Source organism: Pelophylax lessonae, assembly GCF_965119305.1.
Source record: "Pelophylax lessonae genome assembly, chromosome: 2".
In the NCBI taxonomy this organism is placed as follows: Eukaryota; Metazoa; Chordata; class Amphibia; order Anura; family Ranidae; genus Pelophylax; species Pelophylax lessonae.
The window spans coordinates 270187714-270214100 of NC_138769.1; the positions used below are offsets into that span (position 1 = coordinate 270187714).

Genomic DNA, 26387 nt, shown 5'->3' on the forward strand with positions numbered 1-26387 from the left:
AAACCACGGGGCATCACAGGCCTCTACACTGAGCTCTCCGGGAAGCGATTCCGACATGAGCACAGGTAACGGGGATCCAGTGCTCGCATACACTGTACCACTGACCCACCACCCCTAGCCTGCTAGACCTCCAAACAGTCACCACAGACATAAAGACCATGCCGTTGGCTGACGTAACAGACCACAGAGCAGACATTCTGGCCGTAGCAACAAGGCTGGATGGGTTAAAGCAAAATAACTCACTTGCAAACAGCAGCCATTAAGCAAGTGCAGCATACATATGATGCACAGCTCCCTCATCTACTGGAGATGCAAAGGAACATTGAGGATCTGGACAATAGGGGTCGCAGATATATTATATGGGTCAGAGGAATCCCCGAAACAGTGGAGGCGGAGGCCATACAATCAACCCTATGTTCCATCTTTAATGATCTACTTGGGCGCCCACTTGATTCCCCAGTTGAGATGGAGAGAGCCCACAGAGCACTTAGATCCAAACCCAGGGACACTGAACCACCAAGAGACATCATCTGTTGCCTAGGTAATTTCCCTCTGGAAGAGGAAATACTACGAAAAGCGAGAGAAAGGGACCATATTATGTATAATAGAACTGAAGTAAAATTATTTCAGGACTTGTCTCAAATAACATTGCAAAACAGACGTGCATTACGGTCTCTCCTTGATGCTCTTAGACACAAAGGCATAACATACAGATGGAAGTTACCGTTCTGTCTGTCAGCTACCTTTAGGGGGTGCACCGCTTTTTTAAGAACGTCAGAAGATCTACCTGCATTCTGCGAACAACTTGATTTCCAACCCATGGATCTGTCGGAATGGTATGCCATGAAAACCTATCTCGCACACTCTATCTCCAAAAACACAGAGGCATCGCTCGCGCCGTAGGCGTCTTGACCCAGCTTCCCCAGCTTCCAGGCCCTCTCGCAGAGACTCAGACCATGACATTCCAGGTCAATCACTGGGTCATCACTGAAGCCGTTATGTACTCAACACAAAAGTACAGATGAGTATACACCCTGTATTTTACCCTTGTAACCCAGTGAGTATTCAGACTTCTGACTCTCCTGTGTTGCTCTACTCAGCTGCAAGCTATTTATACGGGCCTAACGGATTTCTCTCGCTACCCACTGAACCAAATTCAGACCACTTAGATAATGTTCTTGTCCCTCTAGTTGCTTAATTGAACATACTCCCCCTACAGTCCTCTGCCCTGGTTACTGGGGTTTTGCCCTTTGTCGTCCCCTCTCATTCCGTTTCCTTGAGAGACTATAAGCCACACCAACCCTTCGCAGTTTGCTATGAGACCGGTAGGACTGTACGTGTGGAGACATGTTGATATAGCAAAACCCTCACGAGGATCCATATTCCTGGACAAGTCTTGAGATCTATCATTGACAGAATATAACTTGTATTGTATTTCATGCTGATAACCTGAAGGGGTCTAGCATCATACTGGACTCTGGCCTTTGGATACTAACAGTTATGTTGCCTCTTCTGACAAATAGATTGTCCAGAGACGAGTGGTGGAACTGAGTCTAGTGCGATTGCTCTTTTTCATCTGGCTCCATCTAGTCTGGCCTGGTTTACCTGTTGTTGTGCTGGCTCCCGGGCGCGTTGTGCCCTTTAATTTTGTGGAGCGCTCTGTGTCTTGGAGCCCAAGACATGCCTTATGCCGGTGACAGGGTGGTTGGGGGGAGATCCTAAATAAGTAAATAAGAAAATAACTTCGCTCAGCGGGTAGATTGACTTAGAATGCTAAAATGACTCAAGTTAAGTTGTTGAGCTCTGTTGTGCTCTAGTTACTCTGAATTTCCTTGGACTCCTTTGTCACATACTTACTCTGTTCCTTAAATGTGTCGATACATGACATACCCAGTTTTTCTCACGCATCCACACGGCGCTTCCCAAGGGATCGTGCTGACCTTCCGGATCTTTCCTCCTTTTCTTTTCCCCAGCCTATATTGGGTTGGATAGTGGACCTATCCATACCTCTGGGACTGATCTATTTCACTTTGCTCCGGCTATCTACTTTCTTACTCTTATTTTGACCCTTATTCCCTTCCCCTTTTTTTTTCTCTCTTTCCCTTTTCTCTTCTCACTCTCTCTCCTTCTACTCTTCCCTTCCACAGCCCAATCTCCCTACGAGAACAGTAATAAGTGTCCATTCTGATCTATACTATACTATCCCCCACCGAAAATTAGCAATCTCATTCCCTGACGATAAAATGTGTCTCTCTCAATGTGAGTGGACTCAACTTCCCGGAAAAGAGATCTCAGGTGCTGAGTACCTTTGCCAGATACAGAGCGAATTTCATTTTCCTACAGGAAACGCACTTTCAGTCTAACCGCGTCCCAAAATTAACATCCAAAACCTTCCCAATCGTGCATCACGCAACCAACCCACACTCAAAAACCAAAGGATCCTCTATCCTTATTTCTAAAAACTCACCATTTAAACTGACAGACATACTCCTTGACCCAGACAGACGTTTTGTATTTCTAAAAGGTTGGTGGCCTCCAAACATTGGCCAACATTTATTGCCCGAATGAATATCAAGTATCCTTTTTTCTGAAGATTGGTGAGCTTTTACAATAGTTTTAAACAGGTATCCTGATACTAGGGGGGGACATTAATATACCTCTGAATCCCCTCTTAGACTCCTCCTCAGGCACCTCTGCGTTATCCTATAGAGCACTAAGACAAATCACCACACAATTACATAACTGACTTCACACGATATGTGGTGGGCACTCTTCTCCAATGAGAAAGACTACACTCTCTTTTCCAACCCACACAATAAATATTTGAGATTGGACTATTTTTTCCTGTCCAAGAGAGTTCTTCCATGCTTATCCAAAGCTACCATAGAACCACTGGTTCTCTCAGATCATCACCCTATTACAGTAACCCTATCTCTCGAAGAATCTGTTCCTTTCTCGAAGATTTGGAGACTAAATGCAGCTCTTTTAACCACTTTAGCCCTGAAGGATTTGGCTGCTCAATGATCAGGCCCTATTTCGCGATTCGGCACTGCGTTACTTTAACGAACAATTGCACAGTCGTGCAACGCTGTACCCAAACAAAATTAATGTCCTTTTTTCCCACAAATAGAGCGTTCTTTTGGTGGTATTTGATCACATGTGCGATTTTTATTTTTTGCGCTATAAACAAAAAAAAAGAGACAATTTTGAAAAAATTACAATATTTTTCACATTCTTTTATATGAAATTCTCAAAAAAAAAAATGTAAAAATCAAAATGTTTTAACATTTTAGGCCAATTTGCTTTCTGCTACATATTTTTGGTAAAAAAAATTGCAATAAGCGTATTTTGATTCGTTTGCGCAAAAGTTATTGCGTTTACTAACTACAGGAAAGATTTATGTCATTTTGTATTGTTTTTTTTTTTCACTAGTAATGGCGGCGATCTGCTATTTCTTTTGTGTGACTGCGACATTGCGGCAGACAGATCGGACCTCTAACTTACATTTATGACACTTTTGGGGATACCAGTGACATTACTAGAGTAATCAGCGCTAAAAATATGTACTGTTACTGTAAAAATGGCACTGGCAGGGAAGGGGTTAACATTACTGGTGATCAGTGGGTTAAATGTGTCCCTAGGGACGTGATTCTAACTGTCATCGGGCGTAGCTTGTGAAGTAATCACAGAGACATGCGACAATATATAGCAGGATCACATAGCCTCTGTGATCACTTCAGGGAGAATGACAGGCGACTGTGTTTACAGCAGCCGTCTGTCCTTCTCTCTCAGCTGCAGGAGATGGCGAGTGGCCGGCGGCCATCGGAGCCGCCGTTCACACGCACTGGCTCCCCAGCTAACGAGCAGGAGCACGCCGCTGGGCGCGCACGCTCGCCCCTTACAGTCTCCTGAGCGTGCAACGTAGTATAACGTCGCTTTGCCCAGGAGCGGCTGCCTGCCGCAGTAAAACTGCGGCGGGCGGAGCTAAAGTAGTTAAAGGACCATACCATGATCCATTATCTCACAAATAGTATTTCCCTGTTTTTTCAAGAAAACTCCACACCAAACATGAGCCCTCTCATGGTATGGGAAACTCACAAATGCGTTATCCAAGGGGAACTCCTAGAAATTTCCTCCCAGCTTAAAAAGGCCAAACAGAAGCAAATTAACACCCTATTGTCTCTGATAAAAACACTAGAAGTGACCTATAAAAGATCTTTAGCCCTAAAAACCCTACAGGAACTCACACATGCTCGATCCCTCCTCCTGGGGGAATAGGGTATGCAAGCTAAAATACGTTACATTCTAAACCAGAAAATATTCTATGAACATGGCAATAAAAGCAGTAGACTCCTGGCAAGGGCTACTCAAGCGATTAAATCCTCCCTTCACATTCCCCACTTACACAGCCGTGATAATAAACCACTCACCAGAAATGATGAAATTGCCCAACAATTTGGAACATTTTATAAAAAACTCTATAATATTCAAAAGAATCATGGAGCCTCCTCCCAATGGGATAACCATTTACTTCAGATTAGGGAATTCTTCTCCAAATTTGATCCCAAGCCCATTTCCACCCAAACAGCAGTAGAGCTTGACCACCTCTTCTCCACAATGGAACTGAATTAGGCGCTCAAACAGATGAAACCAGGGCTATGTCCCGGGTAGAGAAGCCCGGGATAACACCATAAAGGCACTTAATATGCATCATTGGCTTCTTCCTCTCTCTGGATGCCGAAAAGGCGTTTGACAGGGTGGCCTGGGACTATATAAGCAAAACATTACGAGCTCTGGCCTTACACCCTTGCATGCTGGCAAGCATTCTTGCACTTTATTCTAATCCAACAGCTCGTGTTCAAGTCAATGGTCATCTGTCGGACGCCTTTGCCATAGAAAACGGAACAAGGCTCAGGGACCACTCTTCTTCCTTAACCACTTCAGCCCCGGAAGATTTTACACCCTTCCTGGCCAGGCCCTATTTTGCAATTCGGCACTGCATTCGTTTAACGGACAATTGCGCAGTCGTGCAACGCTGTACCCAAACAAAATTTACATCCTTTTTTCCCCACAAATAGATCTTTCTATTGGTGGTATTTTATCACCTGTGCGATTTCTTGTGCTATAAAAAAAAAAAGCGACAATTTTGAAAAAAAAACAAAAAAAACAATATTTTTCACATTCTGCTATAGGACATACAGGAAATTTTAAATGAAAAATTTTTAACATTGTAGGCCAATTTGTTTTCTACTACATATTTTTGGTAAAAAAAAAAAATCACAATAAGCTTATTTTGATTGTTTTGCACAAAAATTATTGCGTCTACTAACTACGGGAAAGAATTATGTAATTTTTATTGTTTTTTTTTTTTTTTACTAGTAAAGGCAGCGATCTGCGATTTTTGGCGGGACTGCTACATTGCGGCGGACAGATCGGACCCCTAACTGACATTTTTGACACTTTTGGGGGTACCAGTGACATTACTACAGTAATCAATGCTAAAAATATGCACTGTTACCATAATAATGCCATTGGCAGGGAAGGGGTTAACCCTTTGGGTGATCAAGGGGTTAAATGTAAGCCTAGGGGAGTGATTCTATCTGTATGGGGGTTGGGTTTCTGAAATGATCACAGAGACATGTGATCCTATATAGCAGGATCACATGAGCTCTGTGATCATCCCAAGGAGAAGGACGGTCGGCTGTGATTACAACAACTCTGAATATAAGGTAGCTGCCTTTGCCGATGATCTATTGTTCTTTCTTTCCAAACCACAGATATCCCTTCCTAATTTACTCAAAGACTTAACACATTTTGGCCATCTGTCGAACCTAAAAATGTTTTAACCATAAGTCAAAAGCGCTTAACATATCCCTCCCGACTTCATTGATCTCTCTATGTAAGGACAATTTCCTATTTATGTGGATGCCGAAATCAAACACATACCTGGGGATTCAGATACCCTCACAATTTTGTAACATTTATGAGCGCTACTTTACCCCACTTATTAAAAAAATACAGGCAGACCTGAAGAAATTGACGAACCTTAATATTTTATGGTTTGGATGCTCAGTTCTTATTAAAATGAACATACTACCCAGACTGCTTTATTTGATCCAAACCATTCTGATTACCTTACCAAACGCATTCTCTTCCTTGTACAAATGTATATGATCAACATTTATCTGGAAAGACTCCCCACCAAGAATTAAATACACCAGACTTACCCTGCCCAAGGGGAAGGGAGGAGTGAGCCTGACGGTAATTTTAAATACTACCTGGCATGTCATCTTACCCGCATTGTGGGCTGGAACCTCCATCACCAAAGAAAGGCTTGGGTATCGCTGGAGTGTGATCAATCCCCCATACCACTTCACACATCACCCTGGTTACTTCTCCTGCATCTGCCGAAACAATTGACTGAGCACCCCCTCATAGGTTCATCTCTGCATTGGTTTCAAATTGCTTGCAAATCTGGATCCTTTTTATCCGCAGCAGGCCCTCTAACTCCGTTGAGAGACAACCCAGATTTTCCCTGTGACGGTGTTCACCACCACTGGGAGTGAAAGACAGATAATTAATGGTTTGAATTGCTTCAGATGGGACAGTAATATCTGTCAGCAATATCTCTCAGGAAATGTAGGAAGATGAATGGTTTGACTTTTCAGATTGCTAGATAGTGAGATGGGGTGGGGTTTGTTATCGGTAAGTGCCTGTATTCCTTTGTTCTATTGTTTCTGTCTGCCTTAAGATAAACTTATTATGGGATGCATATGGATGTGGATTGGCTGCTAAGGGGGAGGGGGGATGGTTTGAATAAACAGTCTGTTTTTACCCCTTCATGAAGTCTCGACTCATGTTTGGGGGAATATGCTACAAGGGATTGCTGTACTCTTCATACTCCCTTGGATAATCACTAAGCTCTTGTAAGAGCTTATTCCTGCTTCACTCTCTGGGGAAAGAGAGGTTCACGCACTGGAACCTGGAGCCTTGTCATAGGTCCAGGGTGGGTAGAAAACGGCGAGACCCCAACCAAGCTGCGGCAGTTTGTGGGGTCTGAGGTGGTTATGGTGTCTGGTGGAGTGCTTGGAGCCCTCGGGAAGCACTAGGAGCATCCGTCAATGGAGGTACCCAGTCAGGGTGTTGGTTGATCCGTTACATTCCCCTCATGCATTTTTACACAAGCAATGGCCATATAAGGATGTTCTGTAACTTTACTTCTTTAGCAAAGATAAAATCCTTTCACTCTCTCAGCTCGAGCCTATCTCCGCAGCAGGCTCCTTCTCCTGGTGGGCATATGGCCAAATTAAACATTTACTTGAGTCCTCATCTAGGAACTCACAGATGGTAAGGCCACTTACTGGCTTTGAAACCTTATGGACCAAAACTACACCTCAATGTCACTTAATCTCCACGATATACTCCTTGCTGACAGAAACGCTATTGCAGACCGATGACACAGCCAGAAACTCCTGGGAGAGAGAGCTTGAAACTTCTCTCTCCCTCCGATAATGACTGGGAAACCATAAATGAATATGCACAAAAATGTTCTCTCAATGTAGCTATACAGGAAAATGCCTACAAAATTAGGTCCAGGTGGTATAGAACCCCCAATTTGATACATAAGTTTTACCCACATTGTTCCAACCTATGCTGGAGATGTGGGAGTGATGTTGGAAACATGCTACATATCTGGTGGAGCTGTGAACTTATACAGCCATACTGGAGATCAGTTTATGAGATAACATCACAGGTCACATCCTGCTCTCTAGACTACTCCCCAGCCCAATACCTGATACATCACTCATCCCTATCTAAAAGAGAATATTCCAGATCCCTTATAATGCATATAGTTAATGCAGCTTGTCTCTGTATACTGCTTCACTGGCGTTCAGCACACATTCCAACAATACCAGAATGGTTTAAAAGGCTAAACAAAATAGAAGAAATGGAAGAGTTGATTCATACTGCGCAGGAAAGATTTCATAAATTCACGATCACATGGTCCTGTTGGTCCCATTTTAAGACCTCAGGCTGGTACAAAGAGTTAACATAAACTTTCTTTGACGAGTGACCCATAAACTTGATATTGGTCCCACCCCCTCTCCCTTCTCTCCCCCCCCCCCCCTTTTCTTCCACCCCCTCTTTTTTTTCTCTTCTCTCTCTCTTCCTCTCTTCTTCTTCTTTCCCTTTTATCTTTCCTTTTTCTTTACCATGAGTCTCTTCCCTCACAGGTAACAGTGCTCCTTTTTTTTTTCACACACTTGGTCATCCTCTAATACCTGACCTTTATCTTACATGATTAATAGTTTAACAGAGATAAGGGTTACCTGGGATTGACTATGTGAAAGTTCATTGTTTTAGTTATTTTGGATGGGGCTTTGTGTGTTGCTCCACCTATGATCCTGTCTTTGTGAATATGTTAAAGCTACTTGCACTGTATGCTGACCATGAACACAATCCCTGCAGTCAGGCATGGAGGTGGAAACATTATGCTTTGGGGCTGTTTCTCTGCAGAGCCATGTATTGTAAAATCTTGGATTAAAACCTTCTTCCCTCAGCCAGAACACTAAAGATGGGTCGTGGATGGGTCCTTCAGCAGGACAATGACCCAAAACATACCACAAGGCAACAAAGGAGTGGCTCAAGAAGAAGCAGATTGAGGTCATGGAGTGGCCTAGTCTAGAGACCATAATCCTATAGAAAATTATGGAGGGAGCTGAAACTTCGAGTTGCCAAGCAACAGCCAAGAAACCTCAAGGATTTAGAGATGATTTGTAAAGAAGAGTGAAGCAAAATCCCTCCTGAGATGTGTGCAAACCTGGTCACTAACTGCAAGAAACGTCTTGCCACCAAGGGTTTCTCCACCAAGTACTATGTCATGTATTGCTTGGGGATCAAATCTCTATGTTACTCACTAAATTGCAGCTAAATTTATAACATTTGTATCACATGGTTTTTCTGGACTTTGAGTGGATTTTCTGTCTCTATCATTTAAAATACACCTTTGATAAAAATTATAGACCCTTCATTTCTTTGTAAGTGGGCAAACTTACAAAATCAGCAGGCGATCAAATAATTATTCTCTCCACTGTGTATATATATATATATATATATATATATATATACCCTGCTCAAAAAAATTAAAGGAACACTTTTTAATCAGAGTACAGCCTCAAGTCAATTAAACTCCTGGAATATTGATCAGGTCAGTTAAGTAGTGGAGGGGGTTATTAATCAGTTTAAGCTGCTTTGGTGTTAATGAAATTAACAACAGGTGCATTAGATGGGCAGCAATGAGACAACCCCCAAAACTGGAATGGTTTTACAGGTGGAGGCCACTGACATTTTTTTCCCTACTCATTTAGGGTCAGCGTCACTACTGATAGCATTAGGCGATATGGCGATGCAGCGATATCTGGACCCTACAGAGGTTGCACTGGCAGTCCAACTCCTCCAATATGTGCCATTGCCAGAAGATTTGCTGTGTCAACCAGCACAGTCTCAAGAGCATGGAGGAGATTCCAGGAGACAGGCAGTTACTCTAGGAGAGCTGGACGGGGCCGAAGAAGGTCCTTAACCCATCAGCAGGACTGGTATCTGCTCCTTTGTGCACAGAGGAATAGGATGAGCACTGCCAGAGCCCTACAAAATGATCCCCAGCAGGCCAATGGTGTGAATGTCCCTGACCAAACAATCAGAAACAGACTTCATGAGGGTGTCCTGAGGGTCCAACATCCTCTAGTGGGCCCTGTGCTCACTGCCCGGCACCGAGGGACTCGTTTCGCATTTGGCAGGTTCACCACTGGTGCCCTGTGCTTTTCACAAATGAGAGCAGGTTCACCCTGAGCACACAAGTGACAGACGTGAAAGGGTGAACTTTATTCTGCCTGTAACATCGTTCAGCATGACTGGTTTGGTGGTGGGACAGTAATGGTCTGGAAAGGCATACCCATGGAGGGACGCACAGACCTCTTCAGGCTAGACAATGGCACCCTGACAGTGTAAGATTCGTATGTAAGTACCCTTATTTACTACTTTCTTTTCAATGCGTCCCACCTTTCCCTTTAGGTGGTACGCATATACCTTTAAGAGCGATGAGGTCACTTCTGAGCACCGCAGAGCGGCTATTTCAACCGCCGGCGGTCTCACTCACATCGTTCGTTCAACCGCATGGTTGGTTCGATCCTGCCATCAGTGAAGCAGCATACTAGATGTCACACGCTCCTGTATCTCGCTACCTGAACCTGTGTCATATCTGATCTTGTATCTCGCTACCCGATCACTCTCGGCTTGCTGCTTCTACCCTTCACTCAACCTGCTTGGCTGTCCACATGCTTGCTAGTGTGTCTCGCTGTCGGAACCTCCAGTTGCTTTCCTTTGCCTTGAACAGACCGGAACCTCGCTCCTGATCCCTGTATCTCGCTACCGGATCACTCCTCATTACCGGACCCCGCTACTAACCTACTCTCTAGTGATAAGTACCCCGCAGGGGAAACCTCCATAAAACCTACTTACACTATATCTATTGCTCACTAAAGACTGTCACTCTCTATGCAATACTAAACCTATCATCTGCACTGTTATTTAGATTGCTAGCTCTTGAGCCTACTAACATCTATCCTTGCACTGGGTTAGTCTCTCCTGTATGTCATCTGCTATCCTACCACCTACTACCATACATGATTGCTAACCTATCTGCATCCTACCTGTTACCATCTATACTCTCCTGAACATTTCTCTCGAGTGCTTGCCATCTACTGTCACTGTTCATACCTGTCCCTTCAGCACATCACCACTATACTGCTATATACATCTATCACTCCAGGAACATCTTATTGAGTGTGTATATTTGTATGCTGAATCAGGCAGGCCACAGTGATGAGTCTTGGGAGTTGGAATTGGTATTTCAACACATCTCTACATGACTGCTGAGTGGAGATTTCTGCAGCTGCAAATCCATCTTGTTACAAAAACGCAGGAGCGTTACAGACAGCAGGAATTGGGATTAGGAATTGGGATGAAATCCTTGGACCCATTGTCAAACCCTACACTGGTGCAGTGTGTCCTGGGTTCCTCCTGGTGCACAACAATTCCTGGCCCTATGTGACGAGAGTATGCTGCCAGTTCTTGTGAAATGAAGGAATTGATACCATTGAATGGCCCCCACGCTCACCCTAAATGGCCCTTAATCCAAGAGAACACCTCTGTGACTTTATGTTTCGGTCCATCCGACACCACCAGGTTGCACCTATGTCTGTTTGGGAGCTCAGTGATGCCCTGGTCCAGATATGGGAGGAAATATCCCAGGACACCATCTGTCGTCTCATTAGGAGCATGCCCCAACATTGTCAGGCATGCATACAAGCACGAGGGGCCATACAAACTTTACCATTTTGAGTTGCTGCAATGAAATTTCAGCAAAATGAACTAGCCTGCATCATTTTTTCACTTTGATTTTTGGCGGTGTCTTTGAATTCAGCCCTCTGTAGGTTGATAATTTTCATTTCCATTAAACAATGTGGCATCCTTTCATTACTAACACATTACCCAGTCCATATCAGTATACTGTAGATATACAGGATGATATTTTTCCCCATTGAGATCTGATGTGTTTTCCAAGTGTTCCTTTCATTTTTTGAGCAGTGTATATATAAGTATATATATAACTTTTATGATTACCTTTCATGTATTTATTCAAAATCCTGTCAAATAAACAAATTCTCTTTTTACTTGATAAATGTACTACTGCTTGCATGAATGTGCATTGTTAAAAAAAAAAAAAAAACGATTTTTCCATAACAGTGTCCCATAATCGTTATGACTCATCTAAATCCTACACCTACATCAAGAATGGAACAAGCTTTTCAATACAGTATGAATCAGGAAGAGTCAGGGGGTTCCTGAGCCAGGATGTTGTAGTTGTGAGTCTCTATCTTTTTATTTTGTCCTTATAAATACTTATTCATGCTGTATACAGTAGATAATTAGAGTGCATTACCGTGATCCCACAGCTGCCATTCTGCTGGATGGCGGCTTGTTTTCCTCCTTCTCAATACCCTAGTGGCCCTTAAATTTCTGTTATTTAGAAGGCCTCACGCTCTCTACCCTTTAACACCTTCCATGATTACAACTCTAAGGGCATGGAAGGCGGGCCTGACATGTGAACGTTACCCGAGGTTGGCCGTGTGTCCGAACACCCCCCCTGTGGTGCAATCCTTCCCTGCCCCACTTTTACATGTTATCAGAGCCACATGCTTGGACCAAATATAACATCAACTTGACGTCTCAAATTGTCTCAGGCCAATCATTGATCTTCTTGTCCCAACTCTCTTCTAATTACAATATTTCTGCACACTACCAGCTTTGTTTTTTGCAACTCTCCCATGCTTTCCACTGTGAGTTCTTGCAATTTCCTCCAATGATTGTAGAACCTGATTTGGAACAGGTACTTAGAATTGACTGCGCTGGAAACCCACCTCCCACGTATGCTCCCATCTAGTAACGGTATCGCTACCTGCTTTGGAGGGATTGAGGGCTCGATGGCTGCAGGACATATCAGGCCTAGACAATGATGAATGGGAAGATCTTTGGGATCTCCCTTTCTGAATAGTGGTCTCTTTATTTGACCGTTTAATACAATTTAAAATTGTTCACCGAGGGTTCTACACTCCATACTGACGACAGTACATAAAATAAACCCTTCATGTTCGCCAGAATGCTGGTGGCGTGGATGTGGGATGGGAGATTTTTCTCACATTTTCTGAATGTGTTCCGCCATCACTGTGTTCTGGGAGGAAGTCTTATCCTTCATAAATCAATAGTCATCTGTTACCCTACAATCTTCCATGCATGTATGTTTAATAGGCCTAGTTAAAAATATTATATCCACAGTGGCAGAACTCACCTTGGTTAGTTTGCTTCTCTTCTATGCTAGAAAAGCAATAACATTACATTGGAAACAGCCCACTCCTCCATCTATTATATTTTGGAAACAATTGGTGAACAATAGTCTTCCACTGTACAAAGATACGTAAATGAGCAGTGGTTGTCCCAGGAAATATGACAAGTTATAACCTAAATGGCTAGCTGAGCCCTCCACTGTTTCCAACATGTCCACAGGTTGATTTTTGTCCCCTTTTTTCAGTATAGTATGTGTGACATACCTCCTCCTCATTGCATACCTGCCTAATTTGCACCTTTGTGTTGATGTGAGCCACATTTCTAAATTCACGGATGTAGCCCTCTCTCATCTCTGTTTCTGGATCATTGTATTATTGACCCCTACCAGGGTTCCATCACTGTGAATGTTTGTTTTGTGTTTACTTTTGTTGGTCTCTGTTTTTGGTTACCAAATTAATATAAAACAGATTTTCAAAAAAAAAAAAAAGCACTGAAATATCCGAATGCTAGTTAACAAAACATACTTCTCACTTAATAGATGAGCTGTCACTTTAAGGTGCTATTCATACTAATGTAGTGTAGGAAGGCAACCCCGGGTCACTATGTGTGTTAGCAATCTACGCCTGGTTTTGGTTAAGACAGACCTGCTGATTGCACACCTGTGGGCTGGGTTCATATTATTCCAAGGTTTAGCACTCAGAGCTCCCAGTTGGAGACAGCTGCACCCAGGCAGACAGGAGGTCTGGCCCCAGGAGTCAGGAGGACTCCAGCCGACAGACACGAGGTCTGTGTGTGAGAGTCAGGAGGACTCCCACCATCCCTGAGAGAGAGAGGCTGCAGTTAGCAGCCAGATCACACGTTTGTCTGCAAGGGACAAGGTGACGGCCTGAGGACTAAAGGCCCGTACACACGTACCGATTGTCAGCCGAAAATGTTCGGCCGCCGAACGATCGGCCGATTTTCGGCTTGTAAGTATGATGCTTCCGACAGCCGACAGCGCACTTTCGGCCGAACCGAATCTGTCGTGCAAGCATTAAAATTGTTGTATGCCGACACCAGAACGGCCGATTGTTCGCCAGTCAGTACAGAATTCGGCTGACAGACAGCAGATTTGCAAGACTGGGCATGCTCAGAAAAGAAAAAACACACGGAAAGTTAACCATCACATGACATCACTTCTGCAGTCGGCTGTTGTTGGCCGACAAAATTCGTGTGCAGTCTTTTGCAGTTTTCAACAGACAAGACAGCCCTCGGACAAAAGACGGCCGATCGTTCGGCCGACGATCAGTACGTGTGTACGGGGCTTTAGGCCAGAGTGAAGCTGCCAGCTTCGGGAAGTTCATGGTCTGGGGACCAGCACAAAGAGCAGAGGTACTGCTACTGAGAAATGGATTAAGAGCTTGAGAGCCAGGTGGGCTAGCATTTTTGGTTTACTATATTTTGACTGGAGAAGAACCCCTGCCTGGGAAACCTATGTAATTTTTTTCTGCTTGATGATCTTTCCTTGAATAAACATGGGCGAGGAAAGCCCTTAAAAGAAAGAAAAAGCGAGTGTCCTTTAACCACTTAAGCCCCAGAGGATTTGGCTGCTCAAAGACCAGGGCCCTTTTTTCAACTTGGCACTGCGTGACTTTAACTGACAATTGCGCGGTCATGCAATGCTGTACCCAAACAAAATTTACGTCCTTTTTTCCCACAAACAGAGCTTTCTTTTGGTGGTATTTGATCACCTCTGCGCTTTTTATTTTTTGTGATATTAATAAAAAAAGAGCGAAAATTTTGAGAAAAAAATGACATTTTCATCTTTGTCTTTTAAAAAATATCCAATATACTCAATTTTTGTCATATATTTTGGCCAAAATGTATTTAGCTACATGTCTTTAACAAAAACAATCTCAATGATTGTATTTTTATTGGTTTTGCGCAAAAGTTAAGCGTCTACAAACTGTGGTGTAAATACTGGAATTTACGCAGCTTTAATTTCTGACTGCCTATCTCATTTTATGAAGTGCTAAAATGGCAGGGCAGTACAAACCCCCCAAATTACCACTTTTTGGAAAGTAGACATCCTAAAGAATGTCCTGAGAGGCATGTTGAGCTCATTGAATATTTAATTTTTTTTGTCACAGGTGTTTGAAAAATGACTAAAAAAAAAAAATGTGTTTTTTTTAGACAAAGTTGTCATTGAAATTATATATTGCTCACACATGCCATGGGTATATGTGTAATCACACCCCAAAATATATTCTGCTGCTTCTCCTGAGTACAAGGATACCACATATGTGAGACTTTTTGGGAGCCTAGCTGTGTACAGGACCCCGAAAACCAATCCCCACCATCAGAATTTCAAAGGGCGTACATTTTTCATTGCATTTTCTCACTACCTATAACGGTTTAGGAGGCCCTGAAATGTCAAGATACCACAACCCCCCCCCCCCCCCAAATGACCCATTTTGGAAAGTAGACACCCCAAGCTATTTGCTGAGAGGCATGGTGAGTCCATGGAATATTTTATATTTTGCCACAGGTTTTGGGAAATATACATTTTTTTTTAAACACAAAGTTGTCACTAAAAGATAAATTGTTCACACATGCCAAGGGTATATGTGGAATGACACCCCAAAATACATTCTGCTGCTTCTCCTGAGTACAGGGATACCACATGTGTGAGACTTTTTGGGAGCCTAGCTGTGTACCGGACCCCGAAAACCAATCACCACTTTCAGGTTTTCTAATGGCGTAAATTGTGCATTTCACCTCCGCACTACCTGTCACAGTTTCGGAGGCCCTAAAATTTCAAGATAGCACAAACCCCCCCCCCCCCCCCCAAATGACCCCATTTTGCAAAGTAGACACCCCAAGCTATTTTCTGAGAGGAATGGTGAGTCCATTGAATATTTTATATTTTGCCACAAGTTCCGGGAAATATATTATTTATTTATTTTTATTTTTTTACACAAAGTTGTCACTAAATGATATATTGCTCACACATGCCATGGGTATATGTGAAATGACACCCCAAAATACATTCTGCTGCTTCTCTTGAGTACAGGGATACCCCATGTGTGAAACTTTTTTGCAGTCTAGCCGAGTACAGGACCCCAAATCAATCACTACTTTCAGGCTTTCCAAGGGCGTAAATTGTTGATTTCACTCCTGACTACCTATCACAGTTTCGGAGGCCATGAAATGTCAAGACAGCACAAACCCCCCCAAATGACCCCTTTTCGGTAAGTAGACACCCTAAGCTATTTGCAGAGAGGCATGTTGAGTGTTTTTCAGATCTCACTTTTTGTCACAAAGTTTATGAAATTGAAAAAAGAGGAAAAAAAATGCATTTTCCTGTTTTTTCTTCATTTTCCCCAAAAAAATGAGATCTGCAAAATACTCACCATGCCTCTCAGCAAATAGCTTGGAGTGTCTACTTTGTAAAATGGGGTCATTTTGGGGTTTTTTGTGCTATCTTGGCATTTCATGGCCTTCAAAAGTGTGATAGGTAGTCAGGAGTGAAATCAACAATTTACGCCCTTAGAAAGCCTGAAGGTGGGGATTGGTTTTCGGGGTCCTGTACGCAGCTAGACTGCCAAAAAAGTCTCACACATAGGGTATCCCTGTAATCAGGAGAAGCAGCAGAATGTATTTTGGGGTGTAATTTCCCATATACCCATGGCATGTGTGAGCAGTATATCATTTAGTGCCAACTTTCTGTAAAAAAAAAACAAAACAAAAAAAAAAAATTGTCACCTTCCCAAAACTTAGGGCAAAATATAAAATACTCCATGGACTCAATATGCCTCTCAGCAAATAGCTTTGGGTGTCTACTTTTCAAAAAGGAGTCATTTGTGGGGTGTTTGAACTGTCCCGGGATTTTATGCGAAATCTTAGCCACACATCACCCACTCTTCTAACCACTTGAAAACTAAGCCTTTTCTGTGACTTTGTTTACATGAAAACATATTTTTTTTTTTACTAGAAAATTACTTTGAACCCCCAAATATTATATATTTCTTTAAAGCAGAGACCCTACAGAACAAAATGGTGGATGTAGCAAATTTTTTTGTCACACGGTATTTGCGCACAGATTTTCCAAACGCAATTTCTGCGAAAAAAAAATACATTGTTTTTAAATTGAATGCACAAATACACTATATAATTCCAAATTTGTTTGGTAAAATCTAAAAGATGATCTTATGCTGAGTACATAGATACCAAACATGACATGCTTTACAAATTTTGCACGCCTGTGCAGCGGCAACAAACTACGTACATTATTAAAAGCCTTTAAAAGTCTTTACAGGTTACCACTTTAGACTTACAGAGGAGGTCTACTGCAAGAATTAGTGCCCTCGACCTGGCGTTTGCGGCGATACCTCACATGCATGCTGCAATTGCGGTTTACATATGACACTAGAAAAACGCTAGCGTGCGCCTTTGCGCGCAAGGACGGGGGGACAGGGGGGGCTTGATTTTTTTTTTTGCTTTTTTGTTATTTTGACACATTTTCTTTCATTTTTTTTATTTTTAATAATTTTTATTGTTATCACAGTCAATTTAAATATCCCCTATGATAGCAATCTGTAGTGACAGGTACTTTTTTTTTTTTTTTTTTCAAATTGGAGTCTTTTAGACTCTAGGTCTCTCCTCTGACCTTAACGCATCTGACCACACTAAAATTGGTGTGATATGATGCTTTCCCAATTTCCCAATGACGCTGTTTATTTCTGGCGAAACAGAAGTCATGAAATGCTCCTAGCTTCCGGTATCTTAGGCCATAGAGATGATTGGAGCCATTCTCATCTCCAATCAGCTCTATGGTTAGATAATTGAACCACTGGCTGCACTCTCGGGTTAACCGGTGGGACAGGAGAGCACAAGAACAACCACAGAAGGCGGTGGGAGGTGGGGGGGGAGTACCCTCCCACTGCATGTAAAAGCAGTCTAGCGGCCAATTAACCACTAGGATTGCTTTTACATGTAAGCCGACCTGGCTGTAAAAAACGATACCAAGGTGATGCCTAAATCTGCAGGCATCATCCTGGTATAACCACTCAAAGTCTAGCAACGTACCAGTACATTGCTGGTCCTTGTTTGGCATATAGAGTATGTTTTTTTTTTTTTTTTTCACGCAGCCTGTGGGCTGCACGAAAAAACAGAAATCACCACAGGAATATTGTGTAGTATTACACACTATTAACCGCCCAACAGGGCCGGCCTTAGGGGTGTGCGAGCCGTGCTGCCATCACAGCTCGCCGCCATGGGCAACAAGGGCGCCGTGCGGCCATCACAGCTCGCAGAAGATCAGGCACAGTGGGAGGTAAGCGGCGACCGCGGCCTGGACAGGGTCAACACAGGCCGCGGCCGCCGCTTACCTCCCGCTGTGCCTCGGTCACCTCATCTACTGCAGTGCTGATAGTCTGAGGCGAGCTGTGTATTACAGACAGCTCAGCCTCCGATCCACCACGGTGACATCCCTCCTCCCTGCAGGGATCGTCAGCTCCTCCTCGCCCGCCCTTCTCCTCCTCCTCCTACCCCGCCCACACTCCCCGGGGATGTGTGGGCGGGAAGTTAAAAGAAAAAAAAAGAAAAGCTGCAGAGCAGACATCGTGAGGTAAGTGAGGTCTCCTTAAAAAAATGTAAGGGGGGTCTCTGATGTGGGGGGCTCTGTGTGAGGGGGCTCTCTGATGCGGGGGGCTGTCTCTGATGTGGGGGGTTGTCTCTGATGTGGGGGGGCTCTGATGTAAGGGGGCTTTTTGTGGGGGGGGGCTCTAATGTATGGGGGCTTTTTGTGGGGGGTCTGTGATGTAAGGGGGGCTCTCTGATGTGGGGGGCTCTGATGTAAGGGGGCTTTGTGTGGGGTTCAGTGATGTAAGGGGGCTCTCTGATGTAAGGGGGGGCTTTGTGTGGGGGGTCTCTGATGAAAGGGGGCTCTGTGTGTGGGATCTCTGATGTGAGGGGGGTTTTGTGTGGGGGGGTCTCTGATGTGAGGGGGGCTTTGTGTGGGGGGTCTCTGATGAAAGGGGGCTTTGTGTGGGGGGTCTCTGATGTGTGGGGGGATCTCTGATGTTAGGGGGGCTTTGTGTGGGGGGTCTCTAATGTGTGGGGGAGTCTCTGATGTAAGGGGGTTTTGTGTGGGGGGTCTCTGATGAAAGGGGGGGTCTCTGACGTAAGGGGGGCTTTGTGTGGGGGGTCTCTGATGAAAAGGGGCTCTGTGTGTGGGGTCTCTGATGTGTGGGGGCTCTAAATTAAGGGGGACTTTGTGTGGGGGGTCTCTGATGTGTGGGAGGTCTCTGATGTAAGGGGGGCTAACAGGATTAGCTCGCACAGGGCGCCTGAACACCTAAGGCTGACCCTGCCGCCCAACAACCAAACCCACTGATTTAATGGTGGGTATACATGACAATATTCCACGTATACCTAAAGGTATTATAACTGCAGTGGTGAAATCAGCCTTCCACAGCTGCTGCCATCAGAGGTATCCATATATGCTTTGCGCAGAATATATAAAATCAGTGTGGCAGCTGACGGGTACCTGCAAGAGAAACAGGTTAACAAAAGAATGAAAAACAAAGTACAGTAAAAGTAAAGTAGGAAGAGTAGAAGAACATAAAAATAACTGACACGATAACTGTTTTTGGATTTTTTTTAACACTGTTTTTTTTCTGTGAACTGCAATTTTCAAGCTTGGGTCTCTCAAAATGTCGATAGCCATCGAACATCTTTCGAGACCCTGTGTTTGTGTGCCCTACACTATGTCGTGCTGTACCCTACACTAATACACTACTAGTGTGTGGTAGCGCTCAAAACATTCCCTGATGCAGAGACCAGGTTGGTCAGGACATCTGGGACAATAATAGCGGGTGTCATGCCTAAATCCGCGCCTGCTACAGACATGACATCATCTTTGGTGGCGTCTTTGGGTAGGGGTACTCGGGAGTAGGGATGATCGAACGGTTCGGGTCGACCATCGGTTCGACCCGAACATTGGGTGTTCGAAATTTGTCCGAATCCGAACTATTGGCAGGAAAAGTTTGGAATTCGGGTCACCCAAACCGCCCAAAATGCAATGGGACAGGAAGTGGGCTTTAAAAGCCAGTGATTGGCCCAGAAACATCAGTAAAAGCCAACGAGGGGGCAGGAGTCTGCTAGGAACGTGATTGGAGTGACTACGGGGACCAGAGGCCAATCAGGAGTGAATACGCCCCCCAGTATATAACATAGCCCCGCCTAACCTCTAGCACTGTAATACAGAGGCTTTGGAAGAGACTGGAAGCATTTTTGTTTCTCCTGCTGTGTTAAACAACGTTTGCTGCATAGCCGATTGCTTGTAAAGCTCCAGATCAGCAGAAGAGCAGTCAGCTTACAGAAAGATTGTCAGTGTAGTTAGAAATACAGTGATTGTGCTGTTTGAGTTAGAAAAAAAAGAAAAAATGTAAAGGGACAGTGTCAGTTAGAAATTATCTTCTGCTGTATGGAGCTGTTCTTTTAGTCTGAGGAAAGGGATATGCAGTGTAGTTAGGATACTATATACCACTATAGTTAGATTCAATAATCTAGTTTTTGTAGGGATAGTTTTAAGTGTCAGGGTTCCGTTTAGTGAGCACGTTACACTGCTGATATATCTACAGCAGGTTTAGCGACAACTTTGGGTCGCATAGCAGTGTGCATCTTGCAGGTGATTTTCATATCGCACAGTTGATAAAGCCTCAGTGACAACTATACATAAATTAAAATTCATCACAAAAAAAAAACAGATTATTTTTCTTAGAATTTCAGTAGCGCAGGGATGGTGTTACCCTCCTTTCATAAAGTGCAAATAAAAAAAGTGCATAAATTGCATAAATAATCCAAAACATACAACTAAGCAAGAACAGAGTCCTTCAAAAGTCTTTGTTTATGTAGTGCCAGAGCAATACACAGTGCCTTTAATGCAGGGTCATTGGTGTCAGTTATAGGAACCACCGTACAATGTCACCACCACCAGTGCTGGGAGAGATAGCCAAAATGCAGACTCACCAGAAAACTATGCCTAACCACTCTCATGGACTAGGCATATACAGCATGAACACCTCAAAACCTCCTCCTGGTATCTGCTGCTGCTGCTGCTGCACACCTCCTCCTCTCATTCTCAGTATGTGGGAGATGTTATGGGGTGACAATGCTCTGTTCCTGTAGACAGGATGTGGCTTCAAAGACGCAGCAAGAGATCAGCAGCACTGACTGTCAAGTTGTGGATGGTGTATGCAGTATGTGTCACCCAGGTTTCCTACTTACATGTGGTAGGTGACACACACAAGCAACATTTTTGTTTTTTTTTAGAAGTCCTGTTCTGAGTCCTGGAGCCCAGAGACTTAGTAGAGCTAACCAGGTCCGTATCAATTTATGCACTTTAATTATTTGCATTTTATGAAAGGAGGGTAACACCATCCCTGCGCTACTGAAATTCTAAGAAAAATAATCTGTTTTTTTGTGATGAATTTTAATTTATGTATAGTTGTCACTGAGGCTTTATCAACTGTGCGATGTGCAAATCACCTGCAAGACGCACACTGCTATGCGACCCAAAGTTGTCGCTAAATACAGCAGATGTGTGTATCGCTGAAATGTATTTTGCACAATAGCTGACTAGCAAGCACATATACCTGCTGTAGATATATCAGCAGTGTAACGTGCTCACTAGACGGAAACCTGACACTTAAAACTATCCCTACAAAAACTAGATTATTGAATCTAACTATAGTGGTATATAGTACCCTAACTACACTGCATATCCCTTTCCTCACACTAAAAGAAGAGCTCCATACAGCAGAAGATAATTTCTAACTGACACTGTCCCTTTAAATGTTTTATTTTTTTTTTCTAACTCAAACAGCACAATCGCTGTATTTCTAACTACACTGACAATCTTTCTGTAAGCTGACTGCTCTTCTGCTGATCTGGAGCTTTACAAGCAATCGGCTATGCAGCCAACGTTGTTTAACACAGTGGCAGGTGCCAAGTCGGCATTACTTTGCAGCAGAGGGCCCTCAATGAATATCTCTGCGAGTACGGCACTGGCACTGGCTCAGCGCACCTGGGCTTTTTTTCGCCATGGCAGTGAAGGATGCATGCGCTGTCCTCTCGCCATTTGAGGAGGCCACAAGGATGGTCAGCCGGGACAGCGCATGCATCAGTGATACCCTACCTGTACTGCTTTTGTTGGAGCACACTCTGCGTGGCATTATGGACAGGGCACTGGAGGCAGAGCAGCAGGAGGAAGAGGAGGACTTCCTTGCCTCTCAAGGCCCCCTTTATCCTGACCCCATTGCCTAGCTCCCAGAGCCCGAGCAGGATCCAGGGGTGGAAGAGGAGGAGGAGGAAGACATGCGGCAATCTGCAAGGCCTAGTTTGACTCCCTCGGGACACTTTGGAGTAGTACGTGGCTGGGAGGAGGAGGAGCACGTTCAAGATCATGTCGTTTTGAGTGACCCCGAGGAGTCAGCTTCTCAGACCTTTGCAAATTTGCGACGCATGGCAAACATCATGCTTCAGAGCCTGCGAAAGGACCCCAGAATCTAGGCCATTAAAGAGACTGACCACTATTGGTTGGACACCCTACTTGACCACCGGTACAAGTCAAAAGTCTCTGAGCTTTTCCCATCCACCCAGAGAGTCCACAGGATCAAATCCCTTGAGGACAGTCTCAAGAGGATTCTGGTGAACACGTTCCCCCGACTCCCATAGGGTGCAGGGGCGGGGACGACCTACCATGGACTCTACTGCGGGTCACGAGAGGAGCATTGGAGAAGGTGTGCGGTTGATGGATGCCTTTCGGTCTTTTTTTAGTCCTCACCGCCCAGGCTTCTCAGCTGCCACAACGCATCGACATTGTCTGAATCACATGGTGGTTGATTACTTCAGGGCACATAGTAACATAGGGCTTTTCATGTGACGAATCTGATCCACTGGCATACTGGGTCTTAAGATTAGACCACTGGCCAGAACTGCCATGGAGTTGTTGGCCTGCCCTGCTTCCAGTGCCCTATCGAACGGGCATTCAGCGCAGCAGGAGGATTCGTCACAGCCAATCGAACGAGACTCTCAACCGACTCAGTCGACCGCTTGACATTCATTAAAATGAATCAGTCGTGGATATCAAGCTTTGATGCACCTGATGCAGACCTTGTAGACTAGTCTATCGTTGCGATGTGGCAGCTGAGCCTCAGTTTAAGCCTGGACCAGGGTGCCACCCTGCAACCCTCCTCTCATTCTGTTTAGGTTCACAGAACCTCATTTTAATTCCCACTAGAAAAGATTAATTTTTTTTTTGGCCTTCTTCAAAATCAGCTCTTTGGGCTTACGGTGGGGAGGCTCCGCCAACACCCAAAACACAATGTTTGCTCACCTGATCCACAGGTACACATCATCTTAATTTTTTCGCCTACTTCAACACCAGCTCTTTGGGCTTACAGTGGTATGGCTCCGCCAACACCCAAACAACAATTTTTGCGCACCTGTTTCACAGATGCATATCATCGCAATTTTTTTCCTTACAAAGGCAATTATTGAATTCATGACCAGCACTTTCATAGGGTTATGGTGTCAAGGCATCGTCGGTACCATCAAAGGCCCAATTTTTAAGCATCCTTTACTTCTATTCAAAGTCAAGAGACAACAGTATTCATCCAAAACATCTCTAATCTTGTTCACTGTGCACTACATTGTGGCCCCTACCCCTAACCCTAACCCTCAATGTATCCGTGCATATATGTCTGTTTCTTGTGACAATTCAAGTTAAAGTACACCAAACAACCATTTTACATGAAATAAAGTGCATCTACATACATCTTTTGACTTCTTGAAAACATTTGGTAATAATAGCCCCATTGTGAAAATACACCCGTTAATTATATCCACATTAAAAGAGACACTTTTTTCCAAAAAAAAAATCGAATCTTGTGCCCAGTGCACTGCATTATGTCCCCATCATACACATTGGCTGTGCAGTTGATTAGGAGCAAAAGAAAGGCGCGGTTAAGCAAAAAAGTCATTTTTGAAGGTTTGGCATGCTATAATTCTGGTTCTGGACATGCTACAGAGCTGAAACTTCACAGGTACACTTTTTAGACCCCGCAGACACTAAATCCAAAGAAATCTCTTTTTTTTTTCAATAATTGGCTCTCTATCAAAAACGACAATTTTTAAGAACTTTTTTTTGCCTGATTCATAGTCCCTGGGGAATGACCCAGAATCCTAGGCACTTTTTAGGGGCATTTATTAGGTTTTAGGGCTTCAAAATGTTTTTTTTTTGATTCCCGAAGTTCGGGTCCCATTGATTTCAATGGGGTCCGGGAATCTGAACCAAACTTTCGGGTAATTCGGGTGTTCTGGTCGAACCTAACTTTTCAAAAGTTCGATTATCCCTACTCGGGAGGACATGTGAAAAATGCCTCTCGTGCAGCCGGCTCACTGCATCTGGAGGGGAAGGTGGACAGAAACACCTCCTTGGTACAGGTAGGCATTGAGGATCGCTTCCTGGAATTCTAGGAAGGATTCAGTTTGTCCTGATGCCCTGTATAGGAAAAAGGCATTCAGCATAGCCAATTGGAATAAATAAACAGACACATTTCTGGCTTTACGGGCAACTAAATACGGCGCCAAAAGCTGGTCGTTAAGGTCCACCCCTCCCATATTAAGGTTTTAGTCGTGGACGCAGAGGGGTTTTTCCATAACGCCAGTTGCCGTAGTAATTTGGACTGTCGTGTCTGGGTGAAGGGAGGACAAAACAAAAACATTCCATGTATCCCTCCACTTCACTGCAAGCAATTTTTCCATTTTCAAGCAGGCTCTCTCCCCCCGACTAAGACGGGAATTTACAAGCCGTTGGGGGGGGAAGCCCCGGCGATTAGGTCGCACAGTGCCACATGCGCCAATTTGTAATTCGAGCAGGTGACTTAATAGTGGCACGCTTGTGTAAAAATTGTCCATGTACAAATGGTACCCCTTTCCGGATAAGGGTGACACCAAGTCCCAAACTATCTTGCCGCTGTTCCCTATATAGTCTGGGCAGTTGGGGGGCTCCACAGAGCTATCTTTTCCCTCATAGACCCGGAAACTAACTATAGCCTGTGGCCCTGTCACAGAGCTTGTACAGCTTGACCCCGTATCTGGCACGCTTGCTGGGGAGGTACTATTTCATAGCAAGGCGGCCAGTAAACTTAATCAGGGACTCGTCAACGCAGACAACTTGTTCGGGGGTAAACAAGGCTGCAAACCGCTGATTGAAGTGGTCTATGAGGGGCCAAATTTTCTGGAGCCGATCATATTCAGGGTCTCCCCAAGGACAACAGAGTACACGCGCATATGGTGAATTGGGCTAGTGGACCAATATAGCCGCAATTCACTCTTTTTAGTTATGCCCATGTTCAGGGAAAGGCTCAGAAAGATTTTAAAATTGGGAACCGTTAAAGGTTTCCAGCCGGATGGTCTGGCAAGGGGCGAATTTGGGCTGGTGGTGATGAATTGGCGTGCATATAAATTTGATTGATCCACAATAGATCTGAAAAGATCTTCCGTAAAGAACAGCTCATAAAAATCCAGGGGCATAAAATTGGCTGTTTCCACGTGGATTCCAGGTTGGACAGTGAATGGGGGAAGTGCTGGCGCTGTAGTATCAGTGGATTGCCAATTGGGATATGCCAGCGCATCAGGGAGGGCACTATGGGCTCTGTGGGCCTGTCTTTGAGTATGCGGTGGCTGTGGGCCACTACTCGTGCTAGCCACCGCACCAGCTTCAACTGCACTTATGGGACTCGCCACGTCACCAAATGTTACTGCAGTGCTGGTTGTACTAGGTCCAGGGTGTACTAGTCCTCTGGCGTTTGCCAGGCCACCAGAAGGAAGAGCAGCGCTAGTACCGACACTCCATACGAGCACGCTGTGATTCCTGCATCTCAGCAACTCCAGAATGGGGTTGGGTACGCCTGATTCTAACAGGGACCCATCCGTCGTCGGAGCTATCTGTCAGGGAGCCGCTGCTCACTTCAGGTTTGTATACTGACCCTGATTCTGCCAGTGAGGCCTCCCCATCGCTCTCATCTGACATGGTCAGTATACTGTAAGCCTCTGCACAACTGTACCAACGTTTGGTCATTTTAGTAACTAAATTTACCGGTACAGTAATGTGACTCACAGGTAAAAAAAGCACCTGGTTGTCAAGGACTATTTCAACCACTACCAAAAAAATTCAGGGATCAGGCCTGACTCTGCTAACACAGAGGTTTTGTGTGTTGTGTTTTTTTGTAAGTGACAGTTATCTATTGATTACAAACAAGAGAACTTGGCCCGCTGGACTTTATATGAGGTGTGTTCGGAGGCTGGAGAAAAATTAAGTACACAATTGGTAAAAGCAATATTTGTTTTAAGGTATGCACAGGTTGCCATATGCAACTATGCATTGAGTCTTTACTCTGCCACGTTTATTACATCCAATGACTTTGATACAGCGG

The 26387-nt window shown here is 44.2% G+C and overlaps 1 protein-coding gene across 2 annotated transcripts in view; it reads left to right on the top strand.

Moving 5' to 3' along the window:
* REN (renin) overlaps positions 1-26387 on the top strand; it is an 822085-nt gene that overhangs the window by 305767 nt on the left and 489931 nt on the right. For both annotated transcript variants that reach the window (XM_082245108.1, XM_082245109.1), the window contains exon 4: positions 11806-11924. In XM_082245108.1, coding sequence (XP_082101234.1) covers positions 11806-11924 — 119 coding nt within the window. The remainder of the gene's footprint in view (positions 1-11805; positions 11925-26387) is intronic.